The sequence below is a fragment of the Gymnoscopelus microlampas genome (genome assembly GCF_963454915.1).
Source record: "Gymnoscopelus microlampas genome assembly, chromosome: 13".
NCBI lineage: Eukaryota > Metazoa > Chordata > Actinopteri > Myctophiformes > Myctophidae > Gymnoscopelus > Gymnoscopelus microlampas.
Window position 1 is genome coordinate 49,335,950 of NC_139950.1, and position 17,500 is coordinate 49,353,449.

At 42.3% G+C, this 17,500-nt stretch overlaps 2 protein-coding genes across 6 annotated transcripts in view; one reads left to right on the top strand and one right to left on the bottom strand.

Annotated features, from left to right (window-relative positions):
* wdfy4 (WDFY family member 4) overlaps window positions 1-17,500 on the bottom strand; it is a 187,371-nt gene that overhangs the window by 46,353 nt on the left and 123,518 nt on the right. For all 5 annotated transcript variants that reach the window (XM_084076960.1, XM_084076962.1, XM_084076961.1 and 2 more), the window contains 5 exons: window positions 14,131-14,328; window positions 13,018-13,096; window positions 12,687-12,907; window positions 1,807-1,955; window positions 727-847 (listed from right to left, as the gene is read on the bottom strand). In XM_084076960.1, the coding sequence (XP_083933086.1) occupies window positions 727-847; window positions 1,807-1,955; window positions 12,687-12,907; window positions 13,018-13,096; window positions 14,131-14,328 (768 nt within the window). The remainder of the gene's footprint in view (window positions 1-726; window positions 848-1,806; window positions 1,956-12,686; window positions 12,908-13,017; window positions 13,097-14,130; window positions 14,329-17,500) is intronic.
* Window positions 15,456-15,887, top strand: LOC311058101 (activated RNA polymerase II transcriptional coactivator p15-like; the record flags this gene model as incomplete). Its single annotated transcript, XM_084075407.1, has 1 exon — window positions 15,456-15,887. The coding sequence occupies one exon, from the start codon at window positions 15,456-15,458 to the stop codon at window positions 15,885-15,887; it is 432 nt and encodes a 143-aa protein (XP_083931533.1).

The following is a 17,500-nucleotide window of genomic DNA, read 5'->3' on the forward strand; positions in this document are numbered from 1 at the left end:
CAGCAACGATATGAAATATATTGTAAGTAGGGCATGTAACTTTACTTTATTATGGATAAATATATATGTGATAAATATATTGTAAGTAGGGCATGTAACTTTACTTTATTATGGATAAATACTAGTTTCACCAAACAATTTTTCACGATTTTTTAAACACAGAATTAGTTTCCAGACAAATGTTTTTTTTTCTCTCTTACACAAATCCAGTATTTTATTCACTTACATTTTTTTTTACAATACTGTTTTCTCTCTCTCTTTTCAATACAGTAGCAAATGACTGAACACTCTTTTCAATTTCAATTCTCTGACTAACATCCTGTATTTTCTTTTTTTTTTGGCAATCTTTTGCATCGCGATAAAAGTTTTATTAAATGGATTTAAATTGTCACCAGTTTGATTTGATTTCAATTGATTTAGGATAAATCCCAACATGCCTATAAATATAATGTATGTAAAACACACATGTAAAACTGACCTCTAAGAGGAAGCGTATAAAGTAATATAAATATAATGTAAGTAATACACATGTAAACTGACCTCTAAGAGGAAGCGTATAAAGTAATATAAATATAATGTATGTAATACACATGTAAACTGACCTCTAAGAGGAAGCGTATAAAGTAATATAAATATAATGTAAGTAATACACATGTAAACTGACCTCTAAGAGGAAGCGTATAAAGTAATATAAATATAATGTAAGTAATACACATGTAAACTGACCTCTAAGAGGAAGCGTATGAAGCGGGTCTCCTTTAGGTCCTCATAAGGCCAGCGTTTACAGCTGGCTGACGTTGCTTCTTTACTCAACATGATGGACATGGAGATGGACGACTCCCTCACACTGGACGAGAGACACAGAGAGAGACAGAGAGAAAAGGAGGGAGAGAGAGAGAAAGTAGACTTTGACTTGGATCAGGGGGGTCTTCAAGGTTTTTCAGGCCAAGGACCCCCTAGCTGAGAGAGAGATGAAGCAGGGACCCCCCACCCCCCCACCACTACATATTGTATAAAACTGTGTTGCAGATTCAACTTTTTCATAGATTTCATAGATAGCTTCATAGAATTGTTTGACAGCACTGTCATCAGTGAATTCATGTTTTTTGTTTATTTCAGACATTTAACCCTCAATTTAAAACCGAAAATCGCCGTCCCTCCAGAATAGGGATGATGGGGTTCAAGTGGTTAATATAATAATAATCACACAAAGATTTGGCGCCCCCCCCTGTCAAAACTCTGAGGGCCCCCTGGGGGTCCTGGACCCCCTGTTGAAGACCCCTGAATTAGATCATTAAATAGCTATGTTTATATTTATAGGGTTATGGCTACAGTACACACAGACATACATGAAGGGATATATGTATATGGTTAATGTACATCTGCAAAGTAACTAAAGTTTTCAAATAATTGTAGTGGAGTAAAAGTACAATATTTGCCTCACAGATGTAGTGGAGTAGAAGTAAAAGTATAGACAATTGGAAATACTCCAGTAAAGTAAAAGTACCTCAAAACTGTACTTAAGTACAGTACTTGAGTCAATGTACTTAGTTACTTTACACCGCTGTATATATGCTTAGATTATGGACATTTATATGAGGACACATTTTCGAGACGAAGCGGAAGTGGGGAAAGAGGCGTCCGCGTTATCCTCCCATCATTTTCAGACTGTCTGACGCAGGAAGCATTTGAACTTTGTACCGTCTGCCTCTCAGTCTGCCTCGTGAGACTAAAACCCACACGCGCACACCCACACCCACACACACACACACACACACCCCCACACACACACACACAGCAGTGTACCTGCTGGGATGGTGCTTTCTGCAGCAGACATCTCCAGCTGAGTTGACGGTGAAGCCTTCACACACGTAGAGGCTCTCCTTCCCGAAGAGAACCAGACCCTCTGTGACCCTGAGACCTGAGACCACCACCACACACATCTTACACACCACCTGCATGAGAGAGAGGGGAGAGAGACACCCGCAGAGAGGGAGAGAGAGAGAGAGAGAGAGAGAGAGAGAGAGAGAGAGAGAGAGAGAGAGAGAGAGAGAGAGAGAGAGAGATATATCCACATTAGCTTCCATTTAAAGGACACTAAACACACATCAGCACATTTTGTGTCACAGGGCGTGGCGGCGTAGCGGGCGGCGGCACGGCGCCGAACACACTGCAGGCTTCAGTTGATTGATCATTTTAATCACTTATTTTAATCATTATTAAAATGACACAGTCCAGCACTTCATTAACACAGCTGATTGATGGAGAGGAGGAGGCCCCGGACCCTCTGTCTTTACTCACACACACACACACACACACACACACACACACACACAGGAGGAGGCCCCGGACCCTCTGTCTTTACTCACACACACACACACACACACACACACACACACACACACACACACACACACACACACACACACACAGTGATGTAACTAAGTACATTTACTCAAAATATTTTGGTATTTTTTTACTTACTGAAGTATTCCCAATTTTCAATACTTTTACTCCACTACATCTCAGAGGCAGATATTTAACTTTTTACTCGACTGCAATTATTTGAAAACTTCAGTTATGTATGTATGTGTGTGTGTGTGTGTGTGTATATATATATATATATATATATATATATATATATATATATATATATATATATAATCATATTATAAAACTATAATATTTTGTACATGGGCTATTTGAAAATAGCCGATCTACAAGCTCACAGCGTGTTGTGAGCTTGTAGGTCTGCTTTTTTCAAACATTTTAGCACTTTTACTTTTGGTACTACACCTTTATTTTAATGTTTATTTTAATGCCAATGTTACTTTTTACTCAAGTAACATTTTGAACACAGGCCTTTTAATTGTAAGTATTTTTATTTTATATTGTGGTATTTCTACTTTTACTTAAGTAAAGTATCTGAGTACTTCTTCCACCACTGACACACACACACACACACACACACACACACACACACACACACACACACACACACACACACACACACACACACACACAGCTTTTAGCAGTGAGTGAGCGCCGCTCGTGGTGGGCGCTGTAGCTAATGCTAAAGTGCGCTGTGATGATAACGTGGCTAATTCTATTGTCTCCCCTCATTTCACAGTGAGTGTGCTGCACCTGGCCCCTCTCTCTCTCTCTCGGCGGTGGCCCCCCGCTAAAGGCCCCCTGGGACACAGCGGTGCCCTGAAACCATATGGGTCCCGAGCCCACCCATAGGCCCTCTCACAATTTATATTAATCAAATCAGACCCTCCTCCTCCTCCCGCTCGCCTGCCAGTGTTGCCACGTCTGGTTATTATTGTAGCAACTTTGGGCTTGTTTTTCTGTGAAGTTGCTTGTCAATATTGGTGGTTGTGGTTTTATTTTTTGGGGCTTGTTTTTAAAGTCTAGTTGCTTATTTGGGCTTTGCTTCCTTTAATGTTGTTTAAACCAGTGGTTCTTCAACATGTTCATGTCAAGACCAAATTAATATGAATTTTTCTGCAGATTTGTCTGAAAATATGTTTGTGCCAGGCACACCCCCTCCGCCCCCCATACAAGATTTGTGTTGTTAAAATGTTTTTTTTGGAACATAGCAGATCTTACAAGCTGTGAGCTTGTAGATCAGCTATTTTCAAATAGCCATATAGCCTAGTCGCTTTCTTTTGGGCTTAATTGTTTTCATATAGAATTAGTTGCTTATTTATCTCGCAAAAATCTGGCAACGCTGTCGACTGCTGCCCCGGCTTGCGGAGAAGAGTCTCTCTCTCTCTCTCTCGCTCTCTCTCTCCTCCATTATTAGGGGAATTAATCACTGCCACGCACACAATAGGAAAGCTGCTAAGTGATCAGGGCCGTGTGTGTGAGAGCTCCGCATGCAGACACAGAGTAATGGCCTCCATCATGAGACATCACATATCTGAACACGAGTCAAGGTTGAGTCTCACACGCTGCCTGAACCATGAGTGTTAATACACCAAAAAGGGTCCATGTGGTTCTGTTTGTACCCTATCAGGGTTATACAGACCTGTGAGAGGGTCTACTTAAACTCTACTTAACTCCCAATTTACTGTAACACTTGGGGATGTTCAGAGAGAAGAGAGACGACAATGATGACATTGTCAGAAATGTGTGATTTTTTTTTCACGCAAACACAAAGATGATATCGGCGACAATCTGTTAAAAACAGGAAATTTCTTTTCGGAGAGAAAAAAAATCCCCCAAAAAATAAGAAAAATCTAAACTTTAGTTAATTTTAATTTTGCAGTTTTATCTACGATCGGTGAAATATCGTCTCCGTCGGGTGGAAACCACATAAGTCCAAAACTGTTACTTTTCAGGATTCAAAAAATAGACAGATCGACAAACTCGAAACGCGTGGCTTTCCTTGCGGACCTGCTGCTTCTGATGCTTTTATGTGACGCTGTAGTCTGATCAAGTAGTAGGGCCTTGATTTATGAAAAAAATACAAAAAGTAAAAAAAAAACTGGAGATAAGAGGTTTGTGGTCTGTGTGTCAGACAGACAGAATGTGGGTTATCAGTCTGGTGGGGGAGGGGCCGTCTCTTATTGACTGAGGCTAATGTCTGCCCATTGATTCCTCCCCACACACATTATACACTCATAATCACACTATTGGCGCTGGCAAGCTAATTACAAGTGTGCTCTCTCCCTTTGTGTGCCCCTCCATGTGTGTGTGTGTGTATGCGTGTGAGAGAGGGGGAGAGAGAGAGAGAGAGAGAGAGAGAGAGAGAGAGAGAGAGAGAGAGAGAGAGAGAGAGAGAGAGAGAGAGAGAGAGAGAGAGAGAGAGAGAGAGAGAGAGAGAGAGAGAGAGAGAGAGAGAGAGAGAGTCATGTGTGCATTCCTCAGAACTAATGACTGCGTTCATTTGACAGGAAGCTCAGCAGGACACCAGCACACGTGCACGCACACCCACACCCACACCCACACACACACACACACACACACACACACACACACACACACACTTACACACGCACACACACACACACACACACACACACACACACACACACACACACACACACACACAGAGAGAGCAGTGTTTCCCTCATGTAGCCGCGGAGGGCCGCAATACGATAGCATGACCCGCCGTGCTATAATGTTCTCCCTGAGTGTGTTAAACTGTGAGCACGATGATGGTCAACATAAAAACTGTGGCGTTGGTTTATCGGTGGTGGAACACGCCGTCGCCCTCCGTCGTCTAGGCCTAGTGTCTCCAATCTGGTCCACAGCATGTTAGGGTAGAAGCTTCTAGAAGGAAGGCGTGATGTGGGGAGTATAAACCTACCCCATACATGGGCAACTGGCGGCCCGGGGGCCACATGCGGCCCCCACCTTCACTTAATGCCGCCCACAGGTTAATATCAGAATACTGATACATTATTGATTTCAGCTGTTATGATTCTAAACATGACCCGCTTTAATTACTTCAGTCTGTATTAGTAGCTTAATGACTAGTATTAAAATTCTATCGTCTTTTTTATATCCAATGTATTTGTATGTAAGTTCATAAAGTTAACATAAGTATAACTAAATGGCAATGCATTTGAAATTAAATAAAAAATGTTACTTTTCAGGATTACGATTTAAAAATAGCAAAATAAATCTGGATTCCAATTCAAAAATAGCAAAAAATAGCAGATCTACAAGCTCAAAACGCGCCCCCCCCCTGTGACGCATCTTGAGCTTGTAGATCTGCTATTTTTGCTATTTTTGTGTGACATAGAACGGCCCGACAGAATGTGTCCCTCTGGAGTGACTGTGGAAATATAGTGGCCCTGTCCATCATCAAAGTTGCATCACCCCCCTGACCTACCCCCTGGTAACCCCCTTTTAAGAACCAATGCTCTATAACATTGGTTCTCAAAGTGGGGTCCGGGGACCCCCAGGGGTCCTTGAGGGAGTTCCAGGGGGTCCCCAGCTAAATGATAGATTAGGCACCAAATGGCCCCTTATGGGTCTGTAACTCTGAGAGTGTACAAATGGAACCAAATGGACCCGTTAGGGTCCATTTGGTTCCATTTGTACACTCTCAGAGTTAAATTGACATAGATTTTACAATATAAATTGCGTTCCAAGTGATAGAAATGCCATTAAATGGGGGTCCGTAGCCCTAATGCATGTCAAACTGGGGGTCCTTGAAATTAAAATGGTTGAGAATCACTGCTAGAGCCGTAAAAAAAACTTCTCTTATGGGGGTCCCTGGCATATATTTTGAAATGGGGGTCCACGGGCTAATATGTGTCAATTTGGGGGTCCTTGACATGAAAAAGTTTGAGAACCAATGCTCTATAACAGTACACATCATCTGCTACACACATCATCTGACCATCACACAGTAGGAATATAAAATATTAGGCCTCATAAAAAAGGATGCTCAGTGAGGCGTTTGAGAGACAGCGGGGGGGCAACACGGCGAGGCTCAGCGTACTAAGCAGGCTATGAGACAGCTTGCGTCAACCTCCCACTGTTTTTATTAATACTCGTGTCAGAAACATTAAATGGCGCCGCATGGTAGCCGGAGCGGCGAGGGTCTCGAGTCAAACGTGTATAAAAGGGTTATACACCCATTACATTAACCCATTAAAACCGGGAACGTATCTGTGACATTTTAAGATTTTCTTTGGCTATTCAAAAATAGCAGATCTACAGAAAATGGGGGGGGGGTCCTTAAAGTTGTAGCACCACTGATATAGCAATATACTGTAGGATTTAGAAAACATTTTTAGATATGTATTTGGCCGCGCGGACCCGCTTCTCAAAATATTTAGTTCCAGGGACCCCCAGAAGCAAAGATTTGAATTACAAATGTTTTTTTTTAAATAGTGGAGAATGTGTGCACATTATTGAATACGGTATATTATTTTTTAAAGCGAACATTTGTAACTCAAATCTTTGCTTCTAGGGGATCCCTAGAACTAAATATTTTACACATGTTCGCTTACAAATATATATATTCAAAGATTTGCACAAATTTTCAAGATTTTTCAACAAAAAATAGCAGATCTACAAGCTCATAGCCATGCTATGAGCTTGTAGATCTGCTATTTTTTAATAGCCAAAGTAATCGAAATCTAAAAATGAAAACGTTCCCGGATTGAAGGGGTTAATGAGGAAAGATCTCCGGCGGGAAAAAGTACTCTAAATGTATTTATACTTGAGTTAAAGACGCAATAATAACACGTTAATGTGTTCAAAACTGTACTTGATTAAAAGTACAAAGGTATTGGCATCAAAATATAACATTGCTGTCGGGCAGAAACCTCTTATCTTAAATCATAAATTAACACCCTACTTGATCACACTACAGACTCACACAAAAGCATCAAAAGTAGCAGATCTACAAGCTCGTTTTGAGCTTGTAGATCTGCTACTTCTTTTTTTTATTCTAATCCTGAAAAGGAACAGTTTTAGACATATGAGGTTTACATCCGACAGAGACGTAAAAGTAGTCAAAATTGTCCCAAAATAAATTATGCACTTTTATGCACTTGTAGAGCGGCATTTTTCTAATAGCATAACGTTGCTGTCGGGGAGAAAGCTTGTATCTCAACATTTCAACTAGTTTTTTCATAAAGTAATGCCCTAGTTCATCATACAAGAGTGTCAACCAAAAGTAGTGAAAATAATAGCCTATCTACTACCTCACAACGCGTCACATTATGCTTGTAGATCTGCTATTTTCACTATTTCAAGATTTCTGTTTTAATAATAATAATACTACAAGAGGAACGATAAGTAGGCTATAGTATAGGGATTTAGTGATTAATGTTTTATAATAATAATCTAAATCTTCTTCAAGCAACTAAGTAACTAAAGCCAAGTAAAAAAGTACAATATTTTCAGATGTAGTGGAAGTATAAAGTATCAACACTCACTATGTAACTCTCATGCAAAGTAAAAGTAAAACATCTAAATTGCACTTAAGTGCAGTACTTGAGTAAATGTACTTAGTACTTAGTTTCCACTCACTGCTGTGCGTTAACACATTACAGTAATGAGGAGAGATGAGACCATCACTGGGCCATCGTTGTGTCAGATCATTATGATTGTGATTATTAGTGGTGTGAGTACTGTAGGAGTTAAGACCGTCTATGAGCGTGATGATGTCTGTACTTTATGCCCCCGAGAGAGAGAGCGAGCAAGCGAGAGAGAGCGCGCGCGAGAGAGAGAGAGAGAGAGAGAGAGAGAGAGAGAGAGAGAGAGACAGAGAGACAGAGAGACAGAGAGACAGAGAGACAGAGAGACAGAGAGACAGAGAGACAGAGAGACAGAGAGACAGAGAGACAGAGAGAGAGAGAGAGAGAGAGAGAGAGAGAGAGAGAGAGAGAGAGAGCGCGCGCGCGCGCGCGCGCGCGCGCGCGCGCGCGCGCGCGCGAGAGAGAGAGAGAGAGAGAGAGAGAGAGAGAGAGAGAGAGAGAGCAACGGCTCTAAAGGATGCTAAATGTCCGCTAAGCGAGGATTAACCCTCAACTTTAAGCACTTATACCCAGTGGTGGAAGAAGTACTCATATTTTTTACTTAAGTAAAAGTATCAATTCTGCAATGTACAGTAGAAGTATTCCGTTACAAGTAAAATCCAGAATTAAAAATGTACAGAGTAAAAATACTAAAGTATTGGTATCAAAATGTACCAAAAGTAGAAACTACTCATTATGCAGAATGTCCCATTTCACAAGTTTTCAAATGTATGAAAAAATATATTATGAAAATAGCAGATCTACAAGCTCACAGTGTGTCGCATTGGGACAACCTATTGGGACAACCTAAGACAAGAACAATGGCTTTTATTGTACAGTATTTCATATCACCATTATTCTCCATTTGCACATCCCATCCAGTCTAAAAGTACAGTAAATGCTTCTCCCAACACAAAGGGGATTAGGGATGTTATCTCTCTCTACTGGAAGAAGTTTGAGGTGTGGGTGTGTGTCTCAGCAGTGTGACGTCACAGCAGTGTTGATTTCGTCGACTAAAACTATGACAAAAAAAATCTGACGACTACCTTTTTTCACGCACGAAAACAAAATAAAAACTAGAAAATGTGCTCCTCGGAGCACAGGTCTCCGCCAGTACTGATTAATCCTGTCTTACCTATTTATATTACATATTGGCACGTGTCACTTGACCAATGTTAGCTTGGCTGATGGAAGCTCACTTCAAAAAATATAAATGATTTTTTGAAGTGACACACCTATTTATAGGTTCTTATTTCGTCATGCGTCTCGCTAGCCAATCAAAAGCATTGGTGACAACATATTGTCACGTGTCACGTGAAGCTTGACCAATGTTAGCTTGGCTGAGACGGACGGACACACGGAAGGACAAGAACGAAAACATACTCTCCACCTCTGGCGGAGACAATAAGCTATGATGATGACATTCTTCCATAGAAGATATGCTGACAACTTTAATAGTAGGGCAGTTTCGAGGCTCCGTGAGCACCCCAAAAACACATCTCTTAAACCTGTTTTTTTAGGACCCTAAAGGTGTCTAGTTATGATTTCTGCTTGTTGCCCATGTCAACTAATGTCCCATGGGGTTTATTTTTAACCCTTTCTGACACCTACCCCCAACCAAAACCATAACATGGAGATAACAGAGAATACCATAACTCTTGAAGTAAACAACATACAGCAACAAATGAACACATTTTTCTATATCATTTTGACCCAAGGAATTCATTAAAGTGTTTTTTATTAAGATTCAAACACATATTGACTCTATTTCAGGGCAGAAACGGCCAAAAACTAGCAGAAAATGTTGAAATCATAATGATCACGTCTATATTTCTCTTTGTACTAAACGTTTACCGTGTATTCTTTTTTACCATATGTTTTTTAGGACCTTTATGGTGTCTAGTTAAGATTCATTCTTGTTGCCTAGGTCAAATAATGTCCCATGGGGTTTATTTTAACCCTTTCTGACACCTATTCGGCTATTCCCAATCTGAACCACAGAATGGAGGTAACAGAAAATACCATAACTCTTGAAGTAAACAACATACAGAGACAAATGAACACATTTTTCTATATAATTTTGACCCAAGGAATTCATTAAAGTGGTTATTATTAAGATTCAAGCAGGTCTTGACTCTATTTCAGGACAGAAACTGCAAAAAACTAACAGAAAATGTTCAAATCACATCTATATTAATCCTTGTATTAAATACTTAAGGTGTATTCTACTTTACCACATGTTTTTAGGACCCTTATGGTGTCTAGTTAAGATTTCTTCTAGTTGCCCAGGTCAACTAATGTCCCATGGGGTTCATTTGGTGACCATTTTAAATCGTCCACAGGAGTGGCGTTTTCATATCTGAACCAGACAACGTACAAAGACAAATAAACCCACTTTTTCATAGAATGTTTACAACAGGAATCTAATGGAAAGGTCACTGACATGGTACAACCATTCTTTATTGGTGAAAAACACACAATCAGTATCATCCATCTCATCATCAAACTCCACCTCATCCTCTTCCCTCTCCTCCTCATCATCATCATCATCATCATCATCACTGATGACACCAGCAGCCAACAGGTCAATGAGAGATAGGGGCAGAATTGGCCCACAAGACCAGACAGGGTCCAAAATCCCTCCTTATGTTTTCTGCCACCCCTGACCATCATCATAGGATTTAGGCCTCCAAAAGATTGGCTCAGCTGCTCGCTTGTAACAGGTCACTCTATTGTTCACCCACTGGATGTGGGGGATGAGTGTGTCCTGGCATGGGGGCAAGTGAGCTGGTCCGCGCCTCAGCCTCTACTGCGCCTTGATGGAATCAAGACCACTCTTGATTCCATCAAGGCACAGTAGAGGCTGAGGCGTGGACTTTCGGAGAAATTCATAGTGCAAGGTCAAGCCACCAGGAAACCCCAGGACTTTCTTTCTGGGCAATGCGGAAAATAAGCGACAGCTCTGCCAGTTGATGCTCAAGGTCTGGGGGAGTAAGGAGGCAGCATCCCGGCTGGCAAAATGTGAAACAGCTGCTCTCATCGTGGAAGGAACAGCTCATAAACGTGTGGCATTAGATTGAGAAGAAAGTTGATTGATCAATACCTATATAACTTTGGTGAGTTCTTGTGTTATCAGATTTGCCAAGAATGATTGTTGATGTTAATGACGACATCAACCTGCTCATCTACCTTGACACAGGCACAGGCAGGCACCGTCAGCTGGTACATGTCACGGAGCTAACAACCTCTCTTGGGCAGCCATACTGTAGCACCCTGCTTGGGTACCATGTATTCAGTGATCAGGGCTGTACTAATTCCTTCAAGGGCAAGGTGGCACCACTCAAAAAGCTCCAGAAGAACCCCAAATATCAAAAGGCTTTCAGGTTGGTGTATGATCATCCTAACAATATTTAATGATGATGATAAGAGGGAAGAGGTTGAGATGGATGATACCGATCAGTGACATTATGTTTTGATTATTTAAGAAAGTTATATTATGCCTAAATATAAGCCAGAATTTGATATTTGTTTGTTTTTCACCAATAAAGAATGGTTGTACCATGTCAGTGACCTTTCCATTAGATTCCTGGTGTAAACATTCTATGAAAAAGTGGGTTTATTTGTCTTTGTACGTTGTCTGGTTCAGATATGAAAACGCCACTCCTGTGGACATCGATTTAAAATGGTCACCAAATGAACCCCATGGGACATTAGTTGACCTGGGCAACAAGCAGAAATCTTAACTGGACACCATAAGGGTCCAAAAAAACATGCAGTAAAGTAGAATACACCTTAAGTATTTAATACAAGGATTAATATAGATGTGATTTGAACATTTTCTGTTAGTTTTTTGCAGTTTCTGTCCTGAAATAGTCAAGACCTGGTTGAATCTTAATAATAGCCACTTTAATGAATTCCTTGGGTCAAAATTATATATAGAAATGTGTTCATTTGTCTATGTATGTTTACTTCAAGAGTTATGGCATTTTCTATTGTCTCCATTGTATGGTTCGGGTTAGGAATAGGTGTAACAAAGGGTTCAAATAAACCCCATGGGACCTTATTTGACCAGGGCAACAAGATTAAAACTTAACTAGACACATTTAGGGTCCGAAAAGACATATGGTAAAAAAGAATACACCTTAAAAATGTAGTACAAAGAGAAATATAGATGTGATTTGAATGTTTTCTGCTTGTTTTTGGCTGTTTATGTCATGAAATAGAGTCAAGATGTGCTTGAATCTTTATAATAACCACTTAAATTAATTCCTTGGGTCAAAATGATATAGAAAAATTTGTTAATTTGTCGCTGTATGTTGTTTACTTCAAGAGTTATGGTATTCTCTGTTATCTTCATGTTATGGTTTGGGTTGGGGGTAGGTGTCAGAAAGGGTTAAAAATAAACCCCATGGGACATTAGTTGACACGGGCAACAAGCAGAAATCATAACTAGACACCTTTAGGGTCCTAAAAAAACAGGTTTAAGAGATGTGTTTTTGGGGTGCTCACGGAGCCTCGAAACTGCCCTACTATAATCCATGTAGACTCTTCTCTATTATAATTACCCCCTCAATCTAGGGCTCACCTCACGTTCTACACGGGTACTGCATGCAGTTCAGTTATCACACAACCCATGCCTTTCTCTTTTCCTCTGAACACACAGACACACATGGTGACTAGAGTATAACACACACTAACCTCTTCTCCAGGCTGCAGCTCCTGCAGAATGATGTGCAGGTCAGGACAGGAGGGTCTCCTGGAGCAGGACTCGGGGGAGGTGGGGTGTTCAGAGGGGGTCTCCTCTGTGGAGGAGGAGGCGGGGGTCTCGCTCAGGACGGGGAAGAAGGTCAGACACTCGCAATCGGACGTTTCGTCCGCCTCGTTGACCTCGGCCCCGGGCTCACACAGGATCCTGGGCTCTGGAAGGAGGATCCACACGAGAGATGTTTGTCCACAGACTACACACTCATAACAAACATCCTATAGAGGTGCATGGGGTCCCAAACTGTCAACATGGGTGTCTCTGTACCTGCTTCAGGTTCCATTCCACTTCTGTTGTTTTGCTCAGAGGCTCCAGTCCTCAGACACAGACACAGGGAGCCAGGCACCTGCCAGAGGGGATTAGGTATGTTAGATCAGTTTTATATTAACTCTCTCAGTGCCACGCACCGAGATATCCCGAGTTTTCCCCGAGTACCCTCCCTGCCAGAACGAGAAATCCCGAGTTTTTACTTTTGACTGTGGTCGCGCTATTCTGTTTATTTCTCATGATCACTTTCACTTCCTGACTCCTTCAGACTCATTGGGTTCCGGTTTCATGACGCAGATTCCGTTTCCGGTTCTCATTTTTTTCCCGCGGTCATTTTCGGCCAGAATAGGGAAAGTCACGGTTTTTCACACGGTAGAAAAAACGAACGGAGAGGTCTACGTCTATTCTCTTTGGTCTGGGTGACGATCAGTCATCGTAGTTGTGTATAACATCGTATTTTAACCCGATCAGAGATTGTCGAAAACGTAAACATCCGGTTATGACCGGATGTGACGTGAGCCTGTTTGGGAGAGGGCGAGCGAGTCAACGAGGTGATCAATGGCTCGATTTGCTGCTCTCTACTGGTAGAACTGTCGTATGAGTTGCATACTGCATAAGCTATTTGAAAATTAAATTACAAAATAACAAAACCAAAAAAAACGAAAATTGCTGGTACTGGGGGAGTACTTTATGAAAATACTCTGGCACTGAAAGAGTTAAGATCTGTTATTTTTGAAAAATCATTAAGATTTGTGCAAATCTTTGAATATAATATTTTTTGAAGCGAATCTTTTTTACTCAAATCTTTGCTTCTGGGGGGTCCCTGGAACAACATATTTTGAGATGGGGGTCCGCGACCAAATACATATAATTTTGGGTGGTCCTTGACATGAAAAGGTTTGAGCATTTATAGAAATTATAGCAACAAAAGTTTTTTTCCAAAAACTGTTAGGATTTAGAAAGATTTGCACAAATTTTCATGATTTTTCAAAAATAGCAGATCTACAAGCTCATAGAGCGGCACTCGGTGCCGCGCTATGAGCTTGTAGATCTGCTATTTTTGAATAGCTAAAGTATAAGATAATGGTTCATACTGCATGCATGGTGCAGTACCTGTTTGGACCACCGCAGGGCCCTCCTGCGGATGCGGGGTCTGGTGCGGTTGGGCCCCTCGGCCGAGTCCTGCACCCAGTCCCTGGTGGTGGGGGCCTCCACCCCCGGCCCGGGGCCGAACACCGCCCTCTCCCGGAGCAGGTCCGCCTCCACCCGCAGCCACTGAGCGCTGACCCGCTCCCACTCACTGGAACACAGCTAGCAGGAGAGAGAGGAGGAAGTTAAAGAGATAGTTCACCCCCAAAATAACTTTTTTATATCGATTACACACCCCATGGAGACTTTTTTGTTTTTGTCGCCCGCCAAGGTATTAAACATCGTTTGTTATCCCCTTGCCAGCGTAATTACCTTTTCATCCGATGATATTTTAAACGCCGTGGAGGCGACATTGTGTTCCAAAAAAACAAAAAAGGCGGAGGGAAGGGGTAGGCGGAGGGATCTGTGTATTCAGACGGACCACAACATTCCAACCGTGATCCGCCATTTTGGGGCTGTGGCCCGCTGAAAACAGTGTTTTCAATGCAAAAAACAGCAACTGGGTTACAGCTGTTTTTCTGAAAATCCCATAGTCAGGGCGGGTGGAAGTGACGTTTTTTGGAATGATGTCACATCCACATACTTCTTCTCTGAGTGACGATGGATCATCACAGAGCTGTGTTACGGCGCCTAAAACAGCGTGCCTACTTTTTTAATAGAACGACTTTATGCATCATGGCGTAAAATGAGTTAATTTGAAGACCGGCGGCTCCGGTAGGAGACACAGAGTGTCAACTTTTTGTCTCCTACCGGAGACATTAGAATCTTTCCGCTGGTCATCAAATTATTGGCTTAGGAATGCGACAAAAACAAAAAAGAGCTTCATGGGCTGGGTAATTGATAGAAAATAAGTCATGTTTTGGGTGAACTACCCCTTCAAGTACATTTTATCTATGGACACCTTTCACAAGAACAATGACAGTCACAAAGCGCTTTACATGTTTTAAAAACATTAAAAAAACTATCAATATAAAACAGAAACAAATTAATAAAATAACCAGTCAAACACCCAATCATACAAAGACATCACAATAAGGACAGGACACGACACACGTTTTATACTTTTTGAAATAATTTGGAGCTCAGACACGGGGGTTAAATATGGAGTCATACGTCATAGATATGTCACATGACCACGTGATGTCACAGGCATGGCCACATGAAGTATCCTCCCTTTTCACCCTTTGTCGTATACGAAGGAGTATAAAGGGTTTGACGTTATTACCCCGGAGATTATTTCCTTCCTTCCTCCAATCAGAAGTCTACAAGTCCATCCATATAAACACGCCATGATGCCTAAATCCAAGGCGGTCCTGTCTTCCACATCTGGAAGCGAGGACAGTGACAGGGAGACCAAAGCTAAGAAAAGGAAGACGGGCAGCACGCCCAAGAAACCAGCCGCGGCAGCGGCCGGCAAGAAAGTTAAGAGGGAGGTAAGCTCAAAGCGCAGCGGCTCGCCCAAACGTTCCGACGGTAGTGTTGGTAAAGGAGAAGGTGGCGGTGGCGAAGACAACGACATGCTAAACCTCGGCAAAATGAAGTTTGTCACCGTGTCGCTCTTCAAAGGCCAGGTTCTGGTCGACATCCGACAGTACTGGATCGACTCGGGCGGAGAGGTGAAGCCCAGCAAGAAAGGCATCTCCCTGAATCCCGAGCAGTGGAGGCAACTCACCGACCAGATCTCTGACATCGACGCCGCCGTCAAGAGGTTATCATCATGATAGGCTCTACGCACAGCAGCCATGTTATCACTGCCTTCACAGGTGTTACCAATGATACTAATGAAGGCTCTGTTCCATGTAGTGTAGCGCAGTGGTTTCTACGACCCCCATAACTCTGAGAGTGTACAAATGGAACCAAATGGACCCTTACGGGTCCATTTAGTTCCATTTGTACACTCTCAGAGTTATACACCCGTAAGAGGCCATTTGGAACCCCCTCAAGGAACCATGAGGGTCCCTGGACCACACCTTGAGACCCACTGGTGTAGCAGAGTGTTTCCAGTGAGCCAACATGCTCACTATCAGCACCCTGACTCTGTTTGACCAGAATGGAACAGAGCCTTCATTAGTATCATTGGCAACACCTTTGAATTTCTACAATATGGCTGCTGTGCTGGGCGCGTTATTATGATTCCCACACCGCGTCGTGGCAAACCCGCTGAGCGGGCGCTGTGATTGGTCAGTAGTCGCTGTGATTGACAGTTCTCGTTTTTGCTACTATGCCTATACCTAACCTCAACCCTAACCCTAACCTCAGTAAAACTATGCCTAAACCTAACCCTAACCCTAACCCTAACCTCAGTAAGACTATGCCTAAACCTAACCCTAACCCTAACCCTAACCTCAGTAAAACTATGCCTGCCGGGGAGCCAATCAGACACGTAAGGCGGGTCTAAATCCAGGACGCGGCGTGGGATTCATAATAACGCGTGCTGGGCCTATAGACGAATCAACAGACGCGCTGCCTGTAGGCAGCCATAGCTGCGGTGTCAACGTTCCGCACCGCGACACCTCAGCAATGGCCGGCTACAGGCAGCGCGCCTGTAGATTCGTCTATAGGCAAGCTTCTGGCTGTGCTCCCTCCCTCCCTGCGGGGGGGCGATGTGTGTCACCCCCGAAGTTATGTTTGGCATAAAGGTTTTTTTGCTCAAAACTAAAGCCATATATCGTTGTTGTCGGGCAGAAACCTCTTATCTCCGTAATTGGACTTTTTGTGTTTTGTTGTAAATTAACGCCCATAGCAGATCTACAAGCTCAAAACGTGGCATGAAGCGACGCGTTTCGAGCTTGTAGATCTGCTACTTTTGATACTTTTATTTGAATCCTGAAAGATATCGGTTTTGGATACAAGGTTTTTTTTCCCACCAGACAGACACAATGTATAGATATATGTTAGAAAACCTTACTACAGCTGAGGTCTTCAAAATAAAGGACATAAGAAAGGGAAAATACAAGAAAAGAAAAGAGCATTTAGAGATCAAATTGTCTCCCCTTCTGTTATTTTTTTTTTTACAAATTGAACCCTGAATGAAAGAAATGGAGGGCACACCGTTTCACCAGGAAAGGTATATCCATTTAGACCAGGGGTCTTCAACAAAGGGGTCCGGCACCGTTAGGGGGTCCTCAGAGTTACTACAAGGGGGCCACCAAATCTTTGCCTGATAGGAACTCCGGTATAATGTAGGAACCAAATCAGAAACCCAAAAATGGTATTGATCCAAGGCTAGGTGCATGCTACCATTGACATAAAAAGGTAGATGCCGCATCGGATTCTGTGGTGTATGTAGCGGGCGCCATATCAGGAGGGGAGAGCCATCATCCTACTACTATAA